Consider the following 23414-nt stretch of genomic DNA (forward strand, 5'->3'; position numbering starts at 1 on the left):
CCAGGCTCCACTACTAATGGAAGGAACGGACTAAACGTCCTTACGTGGAATATTAGGGGTTTCTCTCGCCCACAGAAAATTAGGCAAGTGTTTGCCAGCCTCACCAGGTGGAACATAGACATTGCATTCCTGCAGGAATCGCACCTGGCGCCGCATGCACACGCTACATTGGGGTCGAGATGGGCGGGATCGTCCTACAGAGCCTCATATTCTTCCTACTCCCGGGGGGTACTCATCTTGGTCAAGAAAGGGGTGCACTTCGAAGAGAGGCATGTGATACGAGACCCAGCGGGCAGGTACGTGCTTGTGACCGGCAAGCTTAGGGGGCAACTCATAACACTTCTCAACATATATGGCCCGAACATTGATGCACCTGACTTTTATCGGGAAATCTGGGGACACTTGCAGAACCACACTGGCACACACATTTTATGTGGGGGGGACTGGAACGTAACACTGCGGGACGGGCTGGACCGGTCTTCCCAATCAGTGGAACAACACAAGCAGGCGAGGCTTATGATAGACCACATGATGAGCGATCTAGAGTTAGCGGATATCTGGAGACTACAACACACTGATGAACCTGGCGCTACACACATCACAGCATCGCACAATAGTTGGTCCAGACTGGACTATTGGCTAGGGTCCAGGGATGTAGCACTATGGGCACGTACAGTGAAAGTACTCCCACGCACATTGTCGGACCACAATCCGGTTGTCATGCAGCTGGACATTCCACACTACACGCCCCCCCCCTTTCACTGGCGATTTAACTCTCAGGCCCTCACGGACCCGGTCTATGTCGACACCCTGACTAAGGCGATCAAGGAATACTTCAATTATAACTCCCAAACCACGGACGACCCACGTTTACTCTGGGAAGCCTTCAAGGCCACGATAAGGGGCGTCTGCATTAGCACCACCATAGGCGCACTCAAAGACATTAGGACTCAGATCCGCCGATGCGAAAGTCGGGTGAGGGATCTTGAAATGCAATATGAAAACACACAGGACATACTGTTACTACCCCAATTGCGAGATTTACACACAGAACACGCCGACTTCCTAACGTCAGAAATCAAGTATCTAGATCGCAAACACTCGGCCAGGGCTTTTGGCGAGGGGGGCAGGCCAGGGCGTGTACTAGCGAGGAAAATTTGTGACGGGCGGGGGCATTCGGCTATCCTTCGGGTCAAATCAGGAGCGGGAGTGGTTCAGACTCACTCGGCAGACATTGTCAAATGCTTTGCAGACTCCTACAGCACACTGTACCAATCTCAACCAACAGCTACGGCGGAGGCAACTTACGAATACCTTCATGATGTGGCGATTGGCTGGCTGTCTGATGCCCATCGGGAATATCTGGCTCGGCCGATCACGGTTGAGGAGGTCACTGAGGTGATCGCATCGCTCCCAAATGGTAAAGCGCCGGGTCCAGATGGATACACGTCCGAATTTTACAAGAAATTTGTCGATCTCATTGCCCCGTATTTGGTGGACATGTACGGCGCCTCCTTTGAGGGTTCCCTGCTCCCTCCCACTCTGCGAGAAGCTATGATCATTGCACTCCTCAAACCGGCCAAAGACCCGGACAACTGTGACTCCTACAGGCCCCTATCCCTAATAAATGTGGACTCCAAAATTCTTGCAAAGTTGCTAGCCGTCAGACTGTCCCCCTTAATGACTCGCCTGGTGCTCCCGGATCAGGCGGGGTTCGTCCCCACAAGATCCACCTCACATAACACACGGTCCCTGTTTGCTCTAGCGCACTATCTCAAACCCTCGGTTAAAGCAGTGGCTGTACTACTCGACGCCGCCAAAGCGTTTGATTCCATTGAATGGCGATACATGTTGACCGTCCTTAATAGGATGGGTTTTCCTAAAAGATTTGTTCAGTGGATTTCATTGTTATATACCAAACCGTGTGCAAGGGTCCGGATAAACGGGTACGTTTCGGCCCCATTTGACATTGGCCGGGGCACAAGACAAGGTTGCCCCCTGTCACCCCTGCTCTTCGCACTGGCACTGGAACCGCTGGCGTGCATAGTGCGGCAAAATTACAGGGAATCGGCGTTGCAATTTGTGTCCAGACCACTGCACATATCACTTTACGCGGACGACATGTTGCTTTATGTTCGCGATCCAGAAACACATTTGAACCCGCTCCTCAGGGAGTACATCAGATTTGGGGGCCACTCGGGGTTGGCGATAAACTGGTCCAAGTCATCACTAATACCCCTCACTGATTCCACTGTCTCCTTTGCGCTAGATTATCCACTAGAGTGGCAGCGGGACCCGATACGCTATCTGGGTGTCATGTTCCATAGGGACCCGGACGAAGTCATGCGTGCGAATTATGGTGTGGTAATCGCCAAACTGGAAGACAAAGTCCGTCGCTGGATACACCTGCCATTGTCCATTGCTGATCGCATAGCGATCGTCAAAATGAACATCTTGCCTAAGTTGTTATATCTCTTTAACAACATTCCCATCACGCCAACGCGGGAGGTCTTTCGGCGCATCAAATCACTAGTACTAACCTTGATCTGGGCGGGTAAACAAGCTCGCATTGAACTACAGACCCTTACGCTCCCGATAGCTAAAGGCGGTTTCGGGGTGCCCGATTTTCTCCTATATTACCTCTGTGCCCAGGCACAGTACGCAGCGTACTGGTACCATGAAGTCCCCTACGTCACACATGTGGCCATTGAGGAGGGTGATGCTCATCCAGTCCCCCTATCGGCGATATTGTCACACACTAGACCCCCGCTCCATTCAAAAGACATTAACACGGTGGACACAACGATCAAGGCCTGGAATAAATTAGGTCAATTGGCTCACAAGACCCCACTATATGCACCGAACATGCCGCTACAGCACCATCAGGCCTTATCAGTCACTAGCGAGAAGGTGGGGATGTCGCTACTATCCAGAGCTGGGGTCGACAAAATGAGCGACGTCTTTCAGGGTGGCAAGTTCATGGCACTTGATAATTTGGATTACATACAAAATCAAACTCTTCTATTCCGCTTCACATATTACAGATTGACGAGGGCATTAAAAGTACATTACCCTACATTCCCGGAGGAGCCGGAAACACTAGCGCCATTACAGATGCTGATCACCACGAGTGATCTGTCCCACTTGGTATCCAGACTCTACACTGCTGCACAATCGGACATAGCAGGCCACACACTTAAAGCCAAGGACAGATGGGATGCACTACTGGATGCTCCACTGACGGAGGCTGAGTGGTACAGTTCATGCGCCCTAACGCAGATACTGACACCAAATGGGAACTTGAGGATTATCCATTTCAAGTTCATCCACCAAAGTTATTATACACCGGTGACAATGCGCAGATATGGGCTACAAGAGGAAGACAAATGTAAGCGCTGCAATAGGGATGGGGCGGACTTTGTGCATCTAGCATGGAAATGTGAGCGGGTGGCCAGTTACTGGGAGGAGGTAACAGCAGCATTGTCGGTCATGTTGGAAGACGAAGTGCATTGCACACCACAAATTTGCCTGCTCGGTATTATACCCCAATTCAGAGCGCTGAAGCGCAAATTCTGTGCTATTGCGCTCCTGTTAGCCAAAAGACAGGTGGCACAATGCTGGCACAGCCGTAGGGTACCGACTGCAAAGGTGTGGATGCATAGCATGGCTACTTGTAGGGATAAACTGCAAACGTATGAGGAGGACCTGCCTGTTAAATCTAGGCCCAAGGATGTATGGTGCTTTTTGACGGATTATCTGAACTCCTTACAGGAGGATGGGGAGGTTTAGTTTATGTACAGGTGACGCTGTGAGGGGAATGACTGCCGTTATCTTGTGGCCCCTGAAGACCACTTGGAGGGTATTATGGAACACTGCTCAGCTCACTGTATAGGATGTAAATGAGAGCAATGAGAGGTCTTAAGTTGGGGAAGTTAAAGTTTGGTTGATAAAAATCACAAAATGTAAGACTCATGTCGATTGTACAATGCGTGCCCTGACTGGAGAATACTGGATGGCTCTATCTAATGTCACCGTACGGCTCTACATATTTATCTATGATTATACTGATCTCACATGGTGAAGTGGCGAGCCGGCCTCAGGGTTGTAGGCTCATGCTGTGTACTCTGCTTTATGTTAATAAAGGTCTTACGCAAAAAAAAAAAAAAAAAAAAAAAAAAAAAAAAATCAGGGGAAGACACAAATTGTTTTAAATCATAAAATTGTGATGGACGATCCTAGAGTAGTAAAGGGAGCAACTTACCTGGGGGTTACCATCTCCTCAAACCTGGAGGAAGTTGTGGATATTAATGTCAAGCCAATGCTGAACTCAATGCATAAGGACTTACGACGCCTAGATAATCTTCATCTGTCCATCATTGGGAGAGCAAACGCAATCAAAATGGTGTTTTTCCAAAAAAATTATACTTATTCAGGGCAATTTGCTTGGAATTCTCTAACCAGTGGCTTACCTCAATGGAACGTACATTCTCAAAATTTATATGGGCATATGCACAACCCTGGCGGGCATATAAATATCTCACTCTTCCTAAAGATAGAGGTGGGCTAGCTCTTCCTAATCTGAGAAGATATTACTGGTCATGTGTACTACTTTACAGCAAGGAACTACTACAAGAGGGAGATAACACAGAAGATCATACAGTATCAATTTTCCAGCTACTCGTTGGAAACTCTAGTAATGGTTATCTATGGAGGCATATTCATGACAGTTATCACAAGATGGTCAAATTTAAGACTCTCTATAGCTGCTTTAAAGTTTGGAAGGCCGTAAGAGAAGCACTAGGAATAGGACAAATCTCACATTACACACCGATATGGAACAATCCAATTCTCCCACCAATGGTTTTCAAGGATAATTGTGTGAGCAAATGGCATAGAACAGGAATTACACGATTAGGGGACATGTTTACAACACAGGGGATTAAATCTTTTGAAGCTTTGAAGGAAGAATATAGCTTAGATTGGAGAGATTTCTTTAAATACCTCCAAATCAGGGACTTTATAACTCCCAAACTGGGGGCTAGGACATTGGGGGAAGAATCTACCCTAGTAGAGATGATCATACACTCTAAAAATCATTCTATAGGTGGAGTGTACGCCCTGCTGTTAGCCATATTCCCGGACGACCTAGATAAAACATCAATGAAGTGGCAAAGCAAACTTGAGATTTCAAACAAAGGCTTTCTATACACCTATCAACTAGCTCAAACTATTCTGATTTCCACTAAACTTCAGGCACAATTCTACAAAACCTGTTTTTTTCTTTATTATACACCAGACAAGATTGCAAAATGGGGAACCAGCAAAGGGACCTGTTGCCCGAGATGCAACTTATCTAAAGCCGATTCCATACATATCTTTGCCTCTTGCCCTGGGCTAATTCCTTTAAAGCAAGACATAGAGAGGTTCTTATCTTCTGTTCTTCATAGAGAGGTGATTCTGTCAAAAGTGGCAATGGTACTTGGGGCAGACGAACCAGATAACATTGAAAGTGGCCAAGAGTTCATATTTGTAGCGATGGCTGTCCTGCGGTTATGCCTAGCTTCCGCTTGGCTCGACCCGTTAGCTCCCTCTTTCCAACAGTGGTTAGCAAGGCTATTGGCGGTACATAATATTGAGATAGCCATTTACCAACGAAAAGGTAAATAACGGCATAAAAGGGGTATGAAAATCTGGACCCCTCTTACACTATGGCGGGATTCACAAACACAATCGAATGTACATATAAGGCTGTAATGTATATAGAATTTTGCTCTTAAATCTGGTTTATGTAATGATGGGTTAAAACAAAAGGAAAATACAATGTAATGCTCATGACGTTAATGTGCGTATGTTTACACGGGGGATCGGGGGGGGGAATAAATGTAATACTATGAATAAAAACATTTAAACAAAAAAAGAAACCACAACCATTGTGATTTATACACAAGACAAAAACCCAAAACTTTGATTGGGCTATATCAGGGTCTTTATCATGACTATTTCTCATTAATTTATGAAGATGTTAAATTTAATGTCTGGTACACTGACAATAAATCTATGAGCATTTAATCTATGAAGAGCAATGAGATTCGGGGTTATGAATACTTTATTCACCATGTAAAATACAGTCGGGGAAAGTCCTTTCTTGTTTGGGTGAAATTGGCTTATTGGATATTTAAGCCTTGTTAGAGCCGATTAGAGCAGTGAAACATGTGTAGGTTAAGAATGGTATTGAAAACAACTTTATACTTCTTTTGAAAAAGATTCTTGCAAATATTTGGGAGGCCTTAATTAAAGGCTTTTGAATTCTAAATGTAAACTCAACAAGATCAGGGGCATGGCCCTGCTGATATGTATAACCTTACCTATTAAAATCCATGTTCCACAGCAGTTTTGAATGTACAAAGATACATCTTTAACATCACCGGCGGACACAAGTTCACTAGATTAGGAACTGCTTACAAATCCCAGTGGTTTGTAAAGGAAAGACAAAACCAAAAATATAGGAATTCAGAAAGATGATCTAGTATACCCTCCTGCGGTCTAACACAACCAACCAATGTTGAGTCCAGTGACCAGTTTCCATGATGTTATTTTAAGGAGGCTGTTAACCAAAGCATTAATATTAGCCATACTATGGAGGCCATTCTACTTCATTCAACAGGATATTGTTTGCAAGAACATGTATACTAGAAACAAACAATGAGTTGCATATCTTTGCGGAGAATTTATGGTTCTCAAAATGCAGAATACATTTTGATTCAGAGGTTCACAAGACTTTTACTAGGCCTGGCTGGAGCTCTGCACGAAGTCTGCCAAGCTACATGGAGTTAAGTGAGCGGCGGAGTGCGTTACCTTCACCGTCCGTGCTGATATTTAGCACCAGGTGTTTGTCTCGCACTGTAAAATAAGTATGAATGGCATCACACGCAGCGCAAGATGTTGCTGCTTCTTTCTGCTGCTCGAGTAGAAGTTCTACTTGAGCAGCAGCTTTCTTAATGCAAACAGAAGGTTTCTCAGCCCAAGCTGTTGTGGCCATCCGCGACCGCTTGCGGTGAGAATTCTCGCTGCAAAGCGGTCTCGCGTTGGATTTCCCTTGTACGTGTTTGAGAACTTCCCATTGGTGAGTGAGGAAAAACTCTGTTAGGCGGAGCAGAGTGGGGTTTTTCGGAACTTCGCAACCTGCGCGGAGTGCGAAAAACTCTGTGAATAGAGCAGAGTTGACTGTCCAGGCCCAAATGTTACTCCTAGCCCTTTTTTGACTACCTAAAACACCAAACACACGTTTGTTTTATTCTTCTAGCTGACAGAGATCATGAGGTCAAGTCATAGTCAGTCAGATATATGTATGAAGTTGTTCGTGAACTTTTTCAACATCGCATATTAAGTGAACCAGTTGAGACTTCGACTTTGAGGTGACTGGGTATTCTCAGAATCAATCCAAATGTTTGTTTTCATGGTATGAGAAAGTGGATTATTTGTTGGAGGGGATGTGAGTCCTCACCAAGTAATATCACAAATCCTTAACCGGTCCAGCTAGGCCTCAGTAATTTAAACCGGAGTTCAACCTCAGTAGCTGTACCACTAAGCAGACTGGCTTAACCCAAGAGAAACGTGCAAAGCATTCATAATTACCAAAACAGTTTAAAAAGTAGAAAACACGACACAATAAAAAGCCCACTCCAATTTATAAAGATAGACTAAAATGTAATGAACAAGTAGACACCAACACATTATAATTGGATGTAAGAAAGCGGAGATATGATTTTTAGAAGTTTTTGGTCAAAATACCGCCTAAAAGTTCAAAGCGCCAATCGAGGTTATTTGGTCACACCAGATCGGGTCCATGTGAAAAGTTGAGGCTTACAGCAAACTACTGCTGGCCAGGTACAAGGACCAAGTTTGTCCCAGTATAAAGTTTACCTTCTGATCTAGATTTTCTGGAGAAGAGTCCTCGTTGACAGGTCATTGGCAGATTGTACTGCAGGCTGGATCTGAAGGAGGGCTTGACAAAATTGGCCTGATAAAGCATGGGTCCTCAGTGAGAGCCTTGGCTCCAGCAACAAAACTTCCCCATTTGTTTTTGATGGCGGGAAGTCTCTAAGCGGGGGAAGTCCGGAATCTGTGCCTAGGCAGGTATCGTCCGCATTTGGATTCTGTTTCATATTGGCCTCGGTGAAGCCCCTCTACATTCAGACTTGGAAACTTTTCTGGTAGCCGAACGTCAGCCAGGGAAACCTGAAAGTTGACTCCAACCAGCGATTTGGCAGCTACAGCGTCGGTCGCAGTCTCCACTGGTTTTCAGGAGGAAAGGTTAAGAAAAAGTTTCCATGTGTCCAGTTTTGTAGGCTTTAGGGTCAGAGGAGTACACTCTAACTGCACGCGAGGTTCCAGGACCTTGTGGGCATCCTTAATGTGGTATATAAGTTTAATGTATGCACTCTGAAACATGACCAATATTGTGGATTTTTCAGGGAGCACATAATGAAATTCTGCCATCTTCAAATGACTTTAATGTAGACCTAGCTACATCTTTGAATTTTCACTTGTTTGTTTTTTATTTTCCCCAAAAAATAGTCCATGGTGGATCAAATCAAAATAACTTGTACAAAACACCACCTAAATATATACTTCTAGGATTCCGAAGTCTGAGTACAAAATCTGATGTAGATATCATTTTGGAGATGATAAATGGATATTTATGAGAAAAGATATCAGCTTTGTGTCCTGTTCAGTAGCAGTTGATTTTGCTGTTTAATGCTTCTTCTTGGTTTGCTTCCAACATGCCATAAGCATTTTGAATGTAAAAGAAGAAATAAATCCATTCCTTAGTGTGATACTTTATCCTCCCTCCTTGAAGCCCATTTCTGAGACATAACTGTTAGTATCTCGTTTTGAATGTTAACTTGTAGAAATGCTGGAGAAAGTCTACTTGGTAGTATTGGAATTAACCTGGTCTTGAAAATAATATAATATTGTAGTTTATGATGGACACTTGCTACTCCCTGGTCGCTGTGCTCATGCCTGCCCACAGGATGATCAGCTGATTGCCAATGCAAGCCATCATGCCAAAGTTGCAGGAGCTGAGGGACTGGAGTTGCTGTGCAGCGGTCCCTCTAAGGAGGCTGGATGTGTTTTTGCATAGAGCTTCTGAACATTGTTAACATGGAAATCGAGCTGGTATAGCAGCGTTTGTCCCACTCTTCTCTCCCCTCCCCCTTGCCATGTGATTCAGTGACTGCTAACACAGGTTTAGGTTCCATTCCGGACCAACTAACAGACAAACAAATCGGTGCAAGTCCCATCAAATGTAATATTGGTATGGTCATCAAACAAACTTCCCCGTACAGCCAAATCCAGGAGGAGAGTAGGCGTAAGACAGAGAACTGATGGCAGGGCCATTTATAAGACAATCTTATAATTACCAATTTCTCTGGAGGAGAGCATGGAGAAAAGAGTCAAAACTAAGGACATAGTGGATGCCATCTGCAACCAAATGCTGGAGCTTCTGAATAACAAACTTGATCCCGTGGGGAAGATTGAGAGTGAACTAACGAAGCTGGGGCGGTTTTGTGTGCCCAGCTGCCAGAGGCTGTGCCATTGGGGGTCCCTTCTATTCCTACGGTAGGGCCTGTATTGATCCGCTCCTTCCCTCGTCAGTCTACCACCTTCCCTCCCCCAAGTTCACTAATGCCAACTAGGCACTGGTGACATACTGTCCAGGGAGTAGAGGGCCAAGTTATAAGTGTGCCTACTCCACAGGAAAATGCGAGGTGCAGAGATTCTGGTAGGGTTATAGGTCAAGCAACAACCCCCCTTGTTAATGCTGGCACCACCATCCACCCTAGGCCATCCCTTTCCTCATCTTCTTCCGGAGTATATCCCTTATGTGATAGTTCTGAAGGATGTCTGGACCCTAAAACCCAGCCAAGAGAAGATCACTTGGCCCTTAAAAATAAAGTCACCCATTGGATTGGGCCAGGTATGGGGGGTTGTGGGATCTTTCAAGGGAGGTTATAATGATGATTAGGAGGTGTCCTTGTGTGGGTCCGGGTGTGAAGGACGTGGCGGGGATTGCGTAATAGTTCATTTTAAGTCACCTCACACTGCCATATCAGTTCTGAGGCTCTTTAGCCAGCAGTCTCAATCCCCTACCCCCTATCCAGGTTCAACCTTTAGGTTACTCTTACAAGCGGGTGTCCTTGCGGCAAGGAATTGGAAAACTAACTAACACCCCAGGAGGCTGTGAAGTCAATCTACAGCGTAGAGAACGCATTGTATAATGTTGAGGTTAGGAACTTCTTTGAGACTCTTGCTTCGTTAGAAGACTTGGATTGAGTTTTTTACTAGCGGAAGTCAACCAGCACAACTGTTTGTTTGGTAGCAATAGGGCAGGTTGGGTAGGGTGAGCCATTAGACAGGGGACTCCATCACATTGTCTTCGTGTCCTGACTCCAGCTCAGAGGGGGAAAGCGCTGGGCAGAGACAGCTGAGAACCATGTTGTGTAATATAGCCGGGGTTAATTCCAAACTTTCAAATCTGGATTGGCTCTTGTCAATCAATGGAGCCGATACCATATTAGAGATCTGGGCCACTAAGAGCTTCAGACTTAATGGGTACCTTACCGTTTGCAGTGCTGCCACTCCTTCTCGTACAGGTAGAGCTAAGAGTGGACTAGCTACCTTATGTTCAGTTAATTTAACCAGTCTGTCTACTAAAGTAATAATCTGTAGGCCCAATTATCAGCTGCTGTTATTACAGATCCCTTATAGTTTTGATGTGATCCTGGTTCACATGTATGACAACTTTTTTGACTATCGCCTGATAACCTTAATTGAAGAGTTTGAGAGGGGTTTAGTGGACCTTCAAGGTAGCTAGAACAAGGAGACCTTGACTCTTTGGGCAGGGGATTTCAACACTAGGATGTGTGGGAAAAGGGATACTTCTACCTGTGGTATGGAGACCGCGATTGCTGAGGTGCTTGGGAGCCCCTTTACCCCCACGTATAATGGTGCTTGAACGGCCAGTGAGATTGATTTTATTATGTTTTCCCGTGACTTAGCTAATTTGCTGTTGGACTACATGTGTCTCTCTCCTGTATCAGCTATCACAGCCCACTACCCGTATTGCTGGACCCTCACTTGTTGGGGGCATTAGGGAAGCGAGAAGGTTTGGCTTCCTTTCACTCATTCAGTAAGGGTGTGAGGGTAAAATGGGAAAGGGTGGATAAGGAGGCCTTCTTGCGAAATATAGTGATGGAGAATAGTGAATCCATATCAGTACTGGAGGAGGAATTCTCTGAGATTATCGTTAATGCCTTTAAGACCTTGTGTATATCCATAGATACAGGGTTGAGGCAGAATAAAGCTTCTTGAAAATGGGCGCCTATTGGCTGGTTCAAAAATGCCTGCACTTTAGCCTATGGAAGACTGAAATGAGTCCTCTCCTCCAAACCACTCTCTAAAGGTGATGTGCTGCGCACTAGGAAAAGCTGCAAATCTACCCTGAAGGCTAGGAGGTCAGATCTAAGAGCTGAAGCATGGGGGGCTGACTTGGTAAAAGGTTCTCACTCAAGGGATTCTGCACTATGATGGAGTGTTGTCATTCAGTAATTTTTCTCAAGGTATGAAAAGCCCTCAATGGACATAGCGATCCACCCAAACCTGAAGTGGAATAACTATCGCAGCATTTAAAATCCTGGCAACCCAGAGCCTATTTTAGAACACAACTGGGTAGCCTTTGGCAATCTTGAGATGTTTTCCAACCTCCGTGTTTCCATCTCTGTAAAAGACGTTATAGTCCAGGGGCAGCTCTTCCACTAGGGTGGAGGGGCGTTGCCCCACTGCTTTCTTGCAGTGCGGGAAAGCCAAAATATAAATTGGTAATAACTTTTTGTTATGACCATTTTATGTTTGCTTTGCGCATTGGGTGGGGCTGCTCTGCTCTTTGAGCAGGGTAGGGGGAGTGGTTTGCCCACTCCTGAGTGCGGAAAGACTGTTTGGTCGGTCCTCTCGGGCTGCCCAAACCAGTCATACGCACTCTGACCTTCTCAGCCTGCATGGAGAACTTGCCCACCCCATAAGCCCCTGGCTTGGCGCCATCCCGACCAATCACAACTCTGCTAGAATCGTTTTGATTGGCTTGTGGGAGAAAGCCTGGCTGCCTGATTCTGATTCCTTATTGAGGCAGGAGAGCAGTAGTCGAGAAGACACAGGACCCGGCGGAAAGTTAAGTTTAACTTTATGTATTTATTTCCCCGTGAATCCCTACCCGCTGCCACCCCACCCACGAGCAAGGCCGGCCGCTACTGCTATAGTCTCCTTCGATCGGAGCTCCGCAGGGAAAGACTCCAGGTCCAGATGGAGTCCCTTTAGACTTTTTAAAGGGCATCACTACTAGCATTCACTTCACAAATCCCTGATTGATTGATTTAATTTTAGCCAATGTCTTTAAAGCTTGTATTTAAGGGACCCCCAGTCTGTCTTGGAAAGAAGCAGTGATTGTCCCCATTTTTTAGAAGGGGACTGGACACACACCTTGCTGCTATCGTCAAATTTCCCAACTAGGTAGCACTCTAAAAATTCCTGGCAGAATTATTGCCACTTGGCTCGAGGGCTTGTTGGAGGAAAATCAGGCTTGCTCTCGAGTGCAGTTTGTGTTTCGCCCTGGGGTGGGCACAGTGGAACAGTGCCTTACCCTTCAGCTGGTCATGAGTATGTCAAGGCAAGGAGAGCGTGTTATATTCTGACTTCTTGGTATTTCCCTTTTAATCCAACCCTGTACATATTTCCCTTTTAATAGAACCTTTGTTCTATGTTGCACATGCACACCATTCAGGTGGTTCCATTTAGAATTGTTATGATCTGAAATGAGATACTGGGATTGTGGACTTGATGGTTGGAAGTACTGTGCTGCAGCAGAATAAATCCTGGACTTATCAATATATCTTTGGATTGCTCCTTATCTATTACAAAATTGGCGACGAGGGTGACCAGTACCTACTACTTCTACATCAGCAGCACAGGCGTGGTACAAAACTGGAATTTTGGGAAATTTTTGAGCTGTTTGCAGTATTTACCATTTCCAGAAGCTTTTGGATTGAGGATTTATTCTCCAAAAGTACTTGGATTTTCCTCCAGAATCTATCGTTTGATGTGTGACCTGGAGTGTGACCTGTAAATCTACTGGGAAAGATTCAAGAAAGGATTCGTTTTTCAACTTCTTCATTGTGGATTTACTACAAGGAATTACAATTTATTACAAGCTTCCTGATTTCTTTCCATTTTACAAAAATTGCGTTGACTTTGAGCCTTTCCTGTGTAATCCTGCAGATTTTAAACTAATATTTTATTTTTACGAGTGTTTACCTTCAAAAAGCGGAGTCTTCGGTTACAGCTCGCATGCGCCGCCGAGAAAGCTGTATCCAAGGTAACGAGTGAAACTACACGCATGCGCTGTCAGGCAAGCTGTACCTATGGCAACGAAGGAAGCTACACGCAACGCATGACGTAATGCGCAACGCGTCGGTAGCGGCCATATTGGTTTACTTTGTTTTCAACGCTACTGCCGAGCGCTGCGAAGAGCGAGCATTGCTTCACAACGAAAACTGAAGGTACTTTAAAAACAAGATTTAACGCTACTGCTGAGCGCTGCCGAAGAGCGAGCATTTATTTACAACGTTGCAGAAGGTACTTTGAAAGCGCGTCTGCCTGAAGCTGTTAGCAACGCGCGTGAGAAGTGATTTAAACAACGAAATTACTACTTTAGACTGAATTCAGGAAGAGTTACCACATGTTGCAAGTTTGAATCCTACGCTGATTTCATTTCAATTTCGCTGATGTACACAGCTTGTGTACTCATTAACTTATCTGTCATTAAGTTGTAGCAGTTAGTGCAATTTCATTCTTATTGCATTACTATTATTTATACTGTTATATTGCAATTATTTTGTTTTTTTTTGTTGTTCATTGCTGTGATATTTGCATTTACTAATTAACATGCAGTTCGACCCTCCTTCAAAATTTTTGCAAAGCAAAGGTGATCCTCCCATTCCGTGGAACAGATGGAAGGAGGAGTTTATGACATATTTAAAAGCTATTGATGGGGAAAGGATGGGAAATGAAAGGAAGAAAAACATCTTCTTACGTTGTTTGGGATCCGAGGGGCAAGCTATTTTCAGAAATTTACCATCCATTCCTGGTGATAATGGGGTTTTTGATGAAGCTATGCTTCGTGTAGAAACACGCTTTAAACCCACCACTAGTCTAGCTTTAAACCGGTACAAGTTTTATACCAGAACACAAAAGGAAAATGAATCTTTTGATGATTTTCTAACAGGTTTGAGAGCTCTAGTTATGCCATGTAATTTTGGTAATATGACAGATGAGATGCTTAGAGATAATATTATTGTGAATGTTAAGTGCAAGAAAACACAAGAACAATTGTGGATTGTAGGCAACCCAACTTTGTTGGAGTGTATCTCAACTGCTAAAGCTTTTGAACAGTCTAACAAATGGATGAAAACGATAGAAGAGACAAGCAATAAGAGTAGTAAGAGTGATAAGTTAACTGAAGAAGTGTGTGCAATGAACAATGTTGCAAGAGGTTCCCCAAGTCATAAGTTTGGACCACGTAACCGCATCGTGTGTTTTAGATGTGGGAGTTACAATCATGTTGCTACGTTTAAATTTTGTCTTGCTTTGGGCAAGGAGTGCAACAAGTGTGGAAAGGTGGGTCATTTTTCCAACTCATGTAGAGAAGACAGAAAGAAAACTGGGGATAAAGGTAGTTATTTCAAGAAAAAGGAAGTTTCTTGTGTGAGAGATGAAACAGACTATGATTCAAGTTTAGTTAGATATGAACGTGTTGTGTCTGATGAACCCAACAGAGTAAGTGGGATGATTGTGTCTATTATAAGTATAAGTCTGCTTGAAGAGGATTATTTGGAGTCTCCAAAATGTGCCGTTAGGTTTAAAGGAGTAGAGTTAGAGTTGATGGCTGACTCGGGGTCTCCTTGGACCATCATAACTGAAAGGTATTTTGATGAAATGTACAAGAACATAATTTCTAAGAGTGAATTGTGTCCCCCCGATGTCATGGCAAAAGGTTTTAATGGTTCTAGTATTGATTTTATAGGGTACATTGCCTCCATGATGTATTTTAAAGATCAATCTGCATTTATCAAACTGTATGTGGTTGTGAAGGGAGTGAATGTGTTGGGGTGGCGGGATCAATTCAGACTTCACATTACGTTGAATCCACGCAACAAAGATCCTGTCATGGTGTCATATGATTGTGATATGTCAGAGGATAAAATCAGATCAGTAGAAGAGAGTAATGTTTGGAAGACTCTGTCTGATGAGTTTCCTAGTGTGTTTTCAGACAAATTAGGTAAATTAAGTGGGTTCACTCATGTCATTAAGCTTAAACAACGAGCTATGCCGGTTGTACAAAAACTTAGGCCAGTACCACTTAATGTTAGAGAAGAATTAAGTGATGCACTGAATGACATGTTAAAAAATGATGTCATAGAAGAAATAGAGTCATCCGAATGGGTTTCGCCAATGGTTTTGGCACGCAAACCTGACAAATCTTTGAGGTTGTGCATAGATTTGAGAGCACTAAATGCAAACATAGTGGTAGACTGTCATCCCCTGCCCAATATCAACGAGGTCGTGAGTATGCTGGGAGGTGGTATGATATTTTCCACGTTGGATTTGAGATCGGCGTATCATCAGGTTGTGTTAGCAGAGGAGTCACGCCATCTCACTGCTTTTATCACACCCCAGGGTTTGTTCCAGTTCAAACGGATGCCGTTCGGTTTGGCGTCAGCAGCCTCTGTTTTTCAGAGATCTATGTACCATATATTTAAGGACATGAGTGAGCACGTGAAGTGTTTCCAAGACGATATTTTGGTTTTCTCCAAAAATGATGAAACACACATGGAGCATTTGAGGAACGTGTGCAAGAAGTTAGATAAGTTTGGACTTACTATTAAGAGTAAGAAGTGTAAGTTATTTCAAAAAACTATAGAATATTTGGGACACACAATTTCTGGTAAGGGTGTTGCTCCAAAAAGATCCTTGGTAGATGCTATCTTAAAGGCTCCTGCACCAGATTGTAAGGACAAGTTGTTGTCGTTCCTAGGACTGTGCGAATATTACAGTAAGTTTATTGCAAACTTTGCAACTAAGATGGAGCCGTTAAGGGAGTTGACAAGGAAGGAGGTAGAATTTTTGTGGGGATCTAAACAGCAGGATGCTTTCGAAAGTGTCAAACTCGATATGGTGTCAGCACCTACTTTAAGGCCATTTTGTTTGAATAAACTTTGCATTTTGACAGTAGATGCCAGCCTTTATGGTTTAGGTTGTGTACTTTCACAACGTTCTGGAAAGGAAGATTGGAACGTTGCGTTTGCATCCAGATCGTTGAATCAAACTGAAAGACGGTATGCTGTCATAGAAAAGGAATTGTTAGGATGTGTATGGGGCGTTGAGCATTTCCGGAATTACATTTGGGGTGCAAGATTCCTCATACGCACTGATCACAAACCATTGGTGAGCATTCTCTCACCTGGTGGAGGGTTAAATGCCACAGCTCGCATTGCAAGATTGATGTCACGTTTGCAAGAATATAGTTTTGACATTGAATACGTGCCTGGGAAGCAAAATGTGACTGCAGACTGTTTGTCTAGATTGCCATGTACAAGTTCTGGGGTTGAAGAGGATACAGAGGTGGTAACCAGTATTTCTGAAATGTTTTCAGAGAAATACAAAGTTATATCGGAGGATATGTGGAAGAGAGGTATGGATGAGGATGATTTGCTATGTAAGGTCAGAGACTATGTGAGGTTGGGATGGCCTTCCAAAGAACGTATTCCTGCTGAGATCACACCATTCTACAACGTTGCTGATGATTTGGCCATTGAGGGAGATCTTTTGTTCAGAGCTGGGAAATGTATTCCACCGTTGGCTATAAGAAGTGTGATTTTACAAATGAGTCATGAATGTCATATGGGAATGTCTTCTATGAAAAGACTTATTAGGTCCAACTTCTGGTGGCCAGGGGTTGATAGAGTAGTGGATAAGTTTGTCAGGGAATGTCCTGAGTGCATTGAGAGTGATAAATCGTGTAAGTGTGATCCTGCACCTTTAGTTCCTGTAAAGTGGCCAGATCATCCGTGGCAAAAGTTAGGAATTGATATAGCTGGTCCTTTCAATTTCTTACCACAAGAATGTAGGTTTGCCATTGTTGCTGTGGACTATCACTCAAAGTGGCCTGAGGTCAAACTAGTGCCTCATCCAAATACTGAAAGTGTTATTCTATTTTTAAAAGAGATCTTTTCCAGAGAAGGTTCTCCGGAGTGTATTGTATCAGATAATGGGGTACAGTTCAAGTCCTCACTTATGTCAGAGTTTTTGAGCACGTATGGCATTAAGCATTGTACCACAGCTCTCTATGAACCACAAGGTAATGGACTAGTGGAGAGATATAATAGAGTCCTCAAGGAAGATTTGATTTGGGCTCGCAAATCAGGAGGTCTGTGGAAAGATAAGTTGAGAGAGAAATTATGGTTATACCGTATTACACCTCATGCCACTACTGAAGTCTCTCCTTTCCGTTTACTAAAAGGTAGAGATCCTGTTTCGGGATTATGTCCTTGGTGGTTTAAGAAAAGTTGTAGTCAACAAGTGATTGATGTGAATATTAAGGATGTGGCTGGAAAAGTGGAGCTCAAACAAAACAAGTACAAATGCAATTATGATTCTAGGATGAAGGTTAGACAACCAGTATTCATGGTTGGAGATGTTGTCAGGATTCGCAAACCAGGGTTCATTGCTAAAGGAGAGAACAAATTTGGTAAGCCAATGAAAGTTGTCTATCATAATAGTGTTGTTACTCAAGATGGGAAAAGATGGAATGTTAGAAGGGTTTCGAAATGTGTACCATAGTTGATTTGTACATACGCATCCTGATGTTTGAATATACAGCTTTTAAGGTTAATGTCTTTTTCTTTTCTTTAAGGGGGAAAATGTGTTATATTCTGACTTCTTGGTATTTCCCTTTTAATCCAACCCTGTACATATTTCCCTTTTAATAGAACCTTTGTTCTATGTTGCACATGCACACCATTCAGGTGGTTCCATTTAGAATTGTTATGATCTGAAATGAGATACTGGGATTGTGGACTTGATGGTTGGAAGTACTGTGCTGCAGCAGAATAAATCCTGGACTTATCAATATATCTTTGGATTGCTCCTTATCTATTACAGAGCGTCTATTCACCTAGCATTTATTGGCCTCTCCTCTGCCTTTGACTTGATCAACAGGTGTAAGTTGTGGAGCATTGTGGCTATGATTGGTATAGATCAGGCTATAATTGGTTTATTGCAGAGGATGCATCGACTGTCTGATTGAGTTGAGGTATGGTCCTCAGGGTCAACTTTCCACTGCTGTCAATTCCTCGCAGGGGGTCAGGCAGGGGTGCGTGATGACCCCCTTATTTGTAATCTATAATAATGATCTAGAGTTTCAAGTGAGTAAATCAGGGAAGGGTATGCCTATGGTGAAATCTAGCACCCTCCCTGTTTTATTTACTGCATGCCGATGATGCAGTTTTAATTTTCAGAACCGCAAACTGATTACAAGTCCTTTTAGATGTGTTTAATGATTTTATGGGGGAGCTCGACCTTAAAGTCAACAGAAGTAAATCTTTTACTATGTGTAATTTTTGAGGGAGGGTCTGAAATTTGTAGGTTGAAAATCTTTCACTACCTTGGTATCCCCATAGATCAAAATCCAGCATTGGAACACTCTTTTTAACAGCAGGGTAATGCAATGCCAAAGAGTCGCAGAGTCGGTCTTCACGTTTGCATGCGAGTAGGGCTTGAAATGATCAGCATATACAAAAGCAAGTGCATTGCTGCAGCTACGTATGGTGCCGGAGTTTGGGGGTAGATGTTTGCGGTTGCTTTGCAGATGGTCGAGAACATGTTTTCACGTCGACTTTTGGCAGTCCCTCAATTGGCTCCTTTATTTATGTGCTATTCTGAGGTTGGTTTGCCTCCTATAGAGGACAGGTTCTAGTTTGTTCCCCTATTTCTCAGGATTAGAATCTGGGGTAAACTAGGTCCCTCACTTTCAGAAGATATCTAGGAAGATTGTCATTCTCAGGATCACGCCCATGCAATCCCATGGATTAATTATATAAGGGTTTTAGGGACATAGGTTTCTCTGAGCTATTTTTTAATTCTATAAACATTAAGCGTGATGTAATTGACCAGGTGAAAGCGGTATTTAGAGATGGGTGAGGCACCCTTCCCCAGGCCAACTTTTACAAACTGGGCAGTTGCACTAATTACAATTCCATTAAAACATCGCCGGGATGTGAATTTTATCGAACATACATTTTTTATTCAAATAGTAGATGTTGTATGACTTTCATTTTAACACCTTACCTCTGTTTAATTTTGTGCATGGTACGCTAAGAGTAAGACATGGGTATAAGTCTGTATAATGCACTTTGATGATTGTATTTGGTTACTTTTGTTCAGGGGCTTGGTTTTTAAGTCTCTGTTTTTTAATCTTTATAAGTTATTATTTTTATTGCTGTATGCTTTAACCTGTGCTTTTATGGCTCTCTGTAAGCCAAATAAAGATTATTTGACTGACTGACTCACTGATGGACATTTACCCATGTCTGTTTTTTTTTTTATTTTAGAATAATAATGACTGCATCAGCTGCTGGAATTTATGGCAACTTCGGACAAGCAAATTACAGTGCTGCGAAACTTGGGCTTCTGGGTTTGTCAAATACGTTGGCAATTGAGGGCCGAAAAGACAACATATTTACTAATACCATTGCGCCTCTTGCGGGATCCAGATTGACTGAGACTGTCATGCCACCAGGTAGGTTTATCCTCTTACGTGAGTCATGCCTTAAGAATCTGTTGCAATTATTCATATTTAGCTATCGAATACACAAAAGCGGTACTTGCTCCATGTAAAAGGTGTTACCCACATAACTGCCTTGTACCATTATTCTGCTCTCTGCCTTGGGCCTATGCTATATATGACAGTCTCCTGTCTCTCACCTGACCACTTCTCTGTAAAACACTTACTGTTTTCTAGAAGTTTGAAAAGAATACACAGGCTTAGTTGATAGGGTATTATGGACTACTCAATATGAAAATCATCTTCCCAAAAATACCCAAAACCTTTTTGGCTGTGTCCTGGTTGAGTAAAATATTGAGTCAATCTGTACATTGAATCCATCAGTTTACCTTCTTGAAATGTTTTATGTCTGTGCAATTCTCGCATCAAGATTTGGTAGTTAGTTGGTATTTGGTTCTTTTTCTCCTGTGTTTGTATGGTATATTTAAAAAAATTTAACTTACTACATTTTTGTCAGAACTGGCGTTCGAAGCCATGAAGGTTCATCTCCTTGAGCCAGGTTTGTATCTTGTTTGTTGCTCTTGGCAAATAACAGGAATTCGGTCTTGATTGGGTTAGCTTCAGGTTGGTGCTGGACATCCAAGTCCAATGTTTGAGACTTTAGATGTCTAAAGTACAGGAGATTTTCAGGTAGAGTTGTGTATCATTTGCATATTGGTGAATTTGTATGCTTTTATCTGTGAATAGAGCACCAAGTGGCTCCATGAAAAAGGTTGAATATGACCGTAGAGAGTATGAAACCCTGGGGGACTCCACATGTGATAAGTGTGTTTATGAACTGGAGGTGTCCATGTGAAGAAACTGGTGTCTGTTAGAAAGGTAGGAGGAGAACCAGTGAAGGACATTGCCTATGAATCCTGTCCGTTGCTCAAGGGTGCGTATGAGGGTAGGATGGGCCACTGTGTCGAAGGCAGCTCAAGGGTCCAGCAGTATCAGGAGGCAGGACTTATCTCCATTTGTGGGCAAGAGAGCATCATCACAATATGCATGTTGGTGGTCTTCATGCTGCAGTATGATCTAAAGCCAGACTTGTGGCCGTGTAGAAGGTTAGCATTGTAGTGACCTTGGACTTTTTTTTTTCCAGTGCTCTTGCCGATGAGTGGTAGGTGAGTGATGGACTTTTATTCAGTGAGGTCACCAGGGTCTAGTGTAGGTTTCTTTGAGTGGGAGGATTTGGCCATTCTTGTAAGCTTTTGTGAAGATGCTTGAGGAAGGCATTGACCATGGTAAGTAGGGTTAAGCAAGCATCTCCACAGAAAGCTTTGATGAAGTGTGGTTGTATGGCATCATCCTAGTAAGAGTGGCTTTGAGGCAGTTGAGTATGTCAGTCAGATCTTGGAGCTGGGGCTTTCAATGCTGACCATTGTAGGATTCCATGTGAAGGGATTGGTGTAAGAGCTGAATCAGTCTTGGTATCATCGATGTGCTGTTGGATCTCCTGTATTTTTTCAATGAAGAAGAGGGTGATGGCATTGCATTTTTCAGTGGACTGAGGAATAGGTTGGCCTAGCAGGCTGTTGATGCAGCGCTTGATTTTCTTGAACAGAAGTTCTGCTTCCGTTAGTGTCTTGATTATTGATGATGGTTTAGAACTTTGCTTTGGCTGCTGTGATGAGCTGTCTGCCTATTGATATTCAGTTTCAAGCGGTCCTCAGGAGTCCTGTTTTTTCAATTTTCTTTCTTGTGTACAGGTGGGTTGTTTATACAGCGCTGTCTTTAGAATACTTGGGCGATGAAGGCATCTGCTTGCACTTTCATCTTGTAATTGGAGCATTAATATTCACAAAGCTTTCCCAAAAATGTTGAAGTTGTTTAGAAGGGTGTTGGCGTCAGACATGCGGATGATATGGTCGGAGATTAGTTCATCCATTAGGTTTTCTATGGAGAAGTATTTGACGGTCTTTTCATGTGTTTTGCCCTTGATTTGTTGGTATGCTGAACATGGAGATAGGAATGGTAAAATGGTCAGTCCAGTCCATGTGTATGGGTGGCTTGCACTGGGTTTTTGGTAATGTTGAAAAGACAAGATTGAGACTGTGGCCTTTGAAGTGTATTGGTTGTGTCACACACTGTATCAAGTTGAGTACGTCGATGAGTTTGAAGAGGGTGACTTTTTTTTAAAGTTAAAAAGATTTAAATTATGGTGTTAGCGTGCTCAGAGTTATTTAAGAGAGTGGTGTGGGCATATCGGATGGACGTAGTGGTGGGGAGATTTCAATAAATGATGCCTGGTTGTACCCTGGAGGCCTGCAATCGAGATGGAAGGTGGAGGTCTGAGTTGCAGAGAGATGGAACATTACATGTTAGCAGCTCCTTGGAGTTGAGTGTTACTTGTTGCCTTGGATGCAGGACCAGGAGGAGTTATGGATCCCAGAGAGGCCTCCTCCATTCTTATGTGTGCATTCCACAGGAATGCACACATAGGAATGCATTCCACATGGACGTTGTAGCCTGTAGAATGTAGGACATCCAGCATGTGTGAAACTTTGGAGGGGGATAAGATGGAGAGGGGCTCAATGTTATGATAGTTGATGAGGTCTGTGATGTCTGGTGTTATGTTATGTTATACAAACTTCTATAGCGCTCAGCTGCCCCAGCGAAGGGGTGTCCCGGCCCTTCTAGCAGCACATAAACAACAGACAGAAGAAGCTCAGCAAGACAGCAACCAATAAACTCCGTTTAGGGGAAAAAGAGGAGTCTTAATTGCCTTCCTAAAGGCTAGCAGGTCTTCCAGTTCTCGTATATGTGGAGGTAGAGAATTCCACAATTTTGCTGCCGCAAAGCTGAAGGACCGTCCTCCCGCTCGACAGCGATTGAGCGCAGTGCACGAGTAGGTACATAAGGGGTCAGGAGATTACAGAGTAAATTAGGTGTTGCGAGTTTTAGAATCTTGAAGGAGAGACCTAGTGATTTGAATTTAATTCACTGGGCCATCGGGAGCCAGTGCAGCCTCCGGATGGTGTCAGTGATGGAACAGAACCATGGGAGGCCAACCAAGGCTCTTGCATCCGCTTTTTGAATGTGCTGCATCCGCATAATTTCAGCTTGATTGGCACCTAGAAACAAAGAGCTTGCATAGTCCAATCTAGATAGAACAGTGGACTGGACTATAAGCTGTCTAGTGGTTGCATCAAAGAACTTCAAAATGAGTTTCAGACCCCGAAGGATGCCAAAACATGTGGCTGTGACTTTTTTTGTGTGGGGACAAAAGCTAAGAGAAGAGTCCAGCCACACCCCTAGATTCTTGACTTCACTCTTAGGCTCTGGGGCTGTACCCAAGGCCTCAGGCCACCAGTGATTGCCCCATAAGTCCGTCTTCTTGCCTACCAACAGACTTTCAGACTTGTTTGCATTTAATTGCAAACAATTAGATGTCATCCAGTCAGCCACGGCTGAAAGGCCACTTTTAAACCTGGAGACAGTAGTATTTGCACTCTCCGTCAGTGCCACCGCTAGCTGC

The 23414-nt window shown here is 43.5% G+C and overlaps 1 protein-coding gene across 1 annotated transcript in view; it reads left to right on the plus strand.

The window, feature by feature from the left end:
* HSD17B4 (hydroxysteroid 17-beta dehydrogenase 4) overlaps nt 1-23414 on the plus strand; it is an 883985-nt gene that overhangs the window by 264735 nt on the left and 595836 nt on the right. The window contains exon 8 of the mRNA XM_086961070.1: nt 19722-19909. Within this exon, the coding sequence (XP_086817196.1) occupies nt 19722-19909 (188 nt within the window). The remainder of the gene's footprint in view (nt 1-19721; nt 19910-23414) is intronic.

This window comes from Lissotriton vulgaris, chromosome 3_1, assembly GCF_964263255.1.
Source record: "Lissotriton vulgaris chromosome 3_1, aLisVul1.2, whole genome shotgun sequence".
Taxonomy (NCBI): Eukaryota; Metazoa; Chordata; class Amphibia; order Caudata; family Salamandridae; genus Lissotriton; species Lissotriton vulgaris.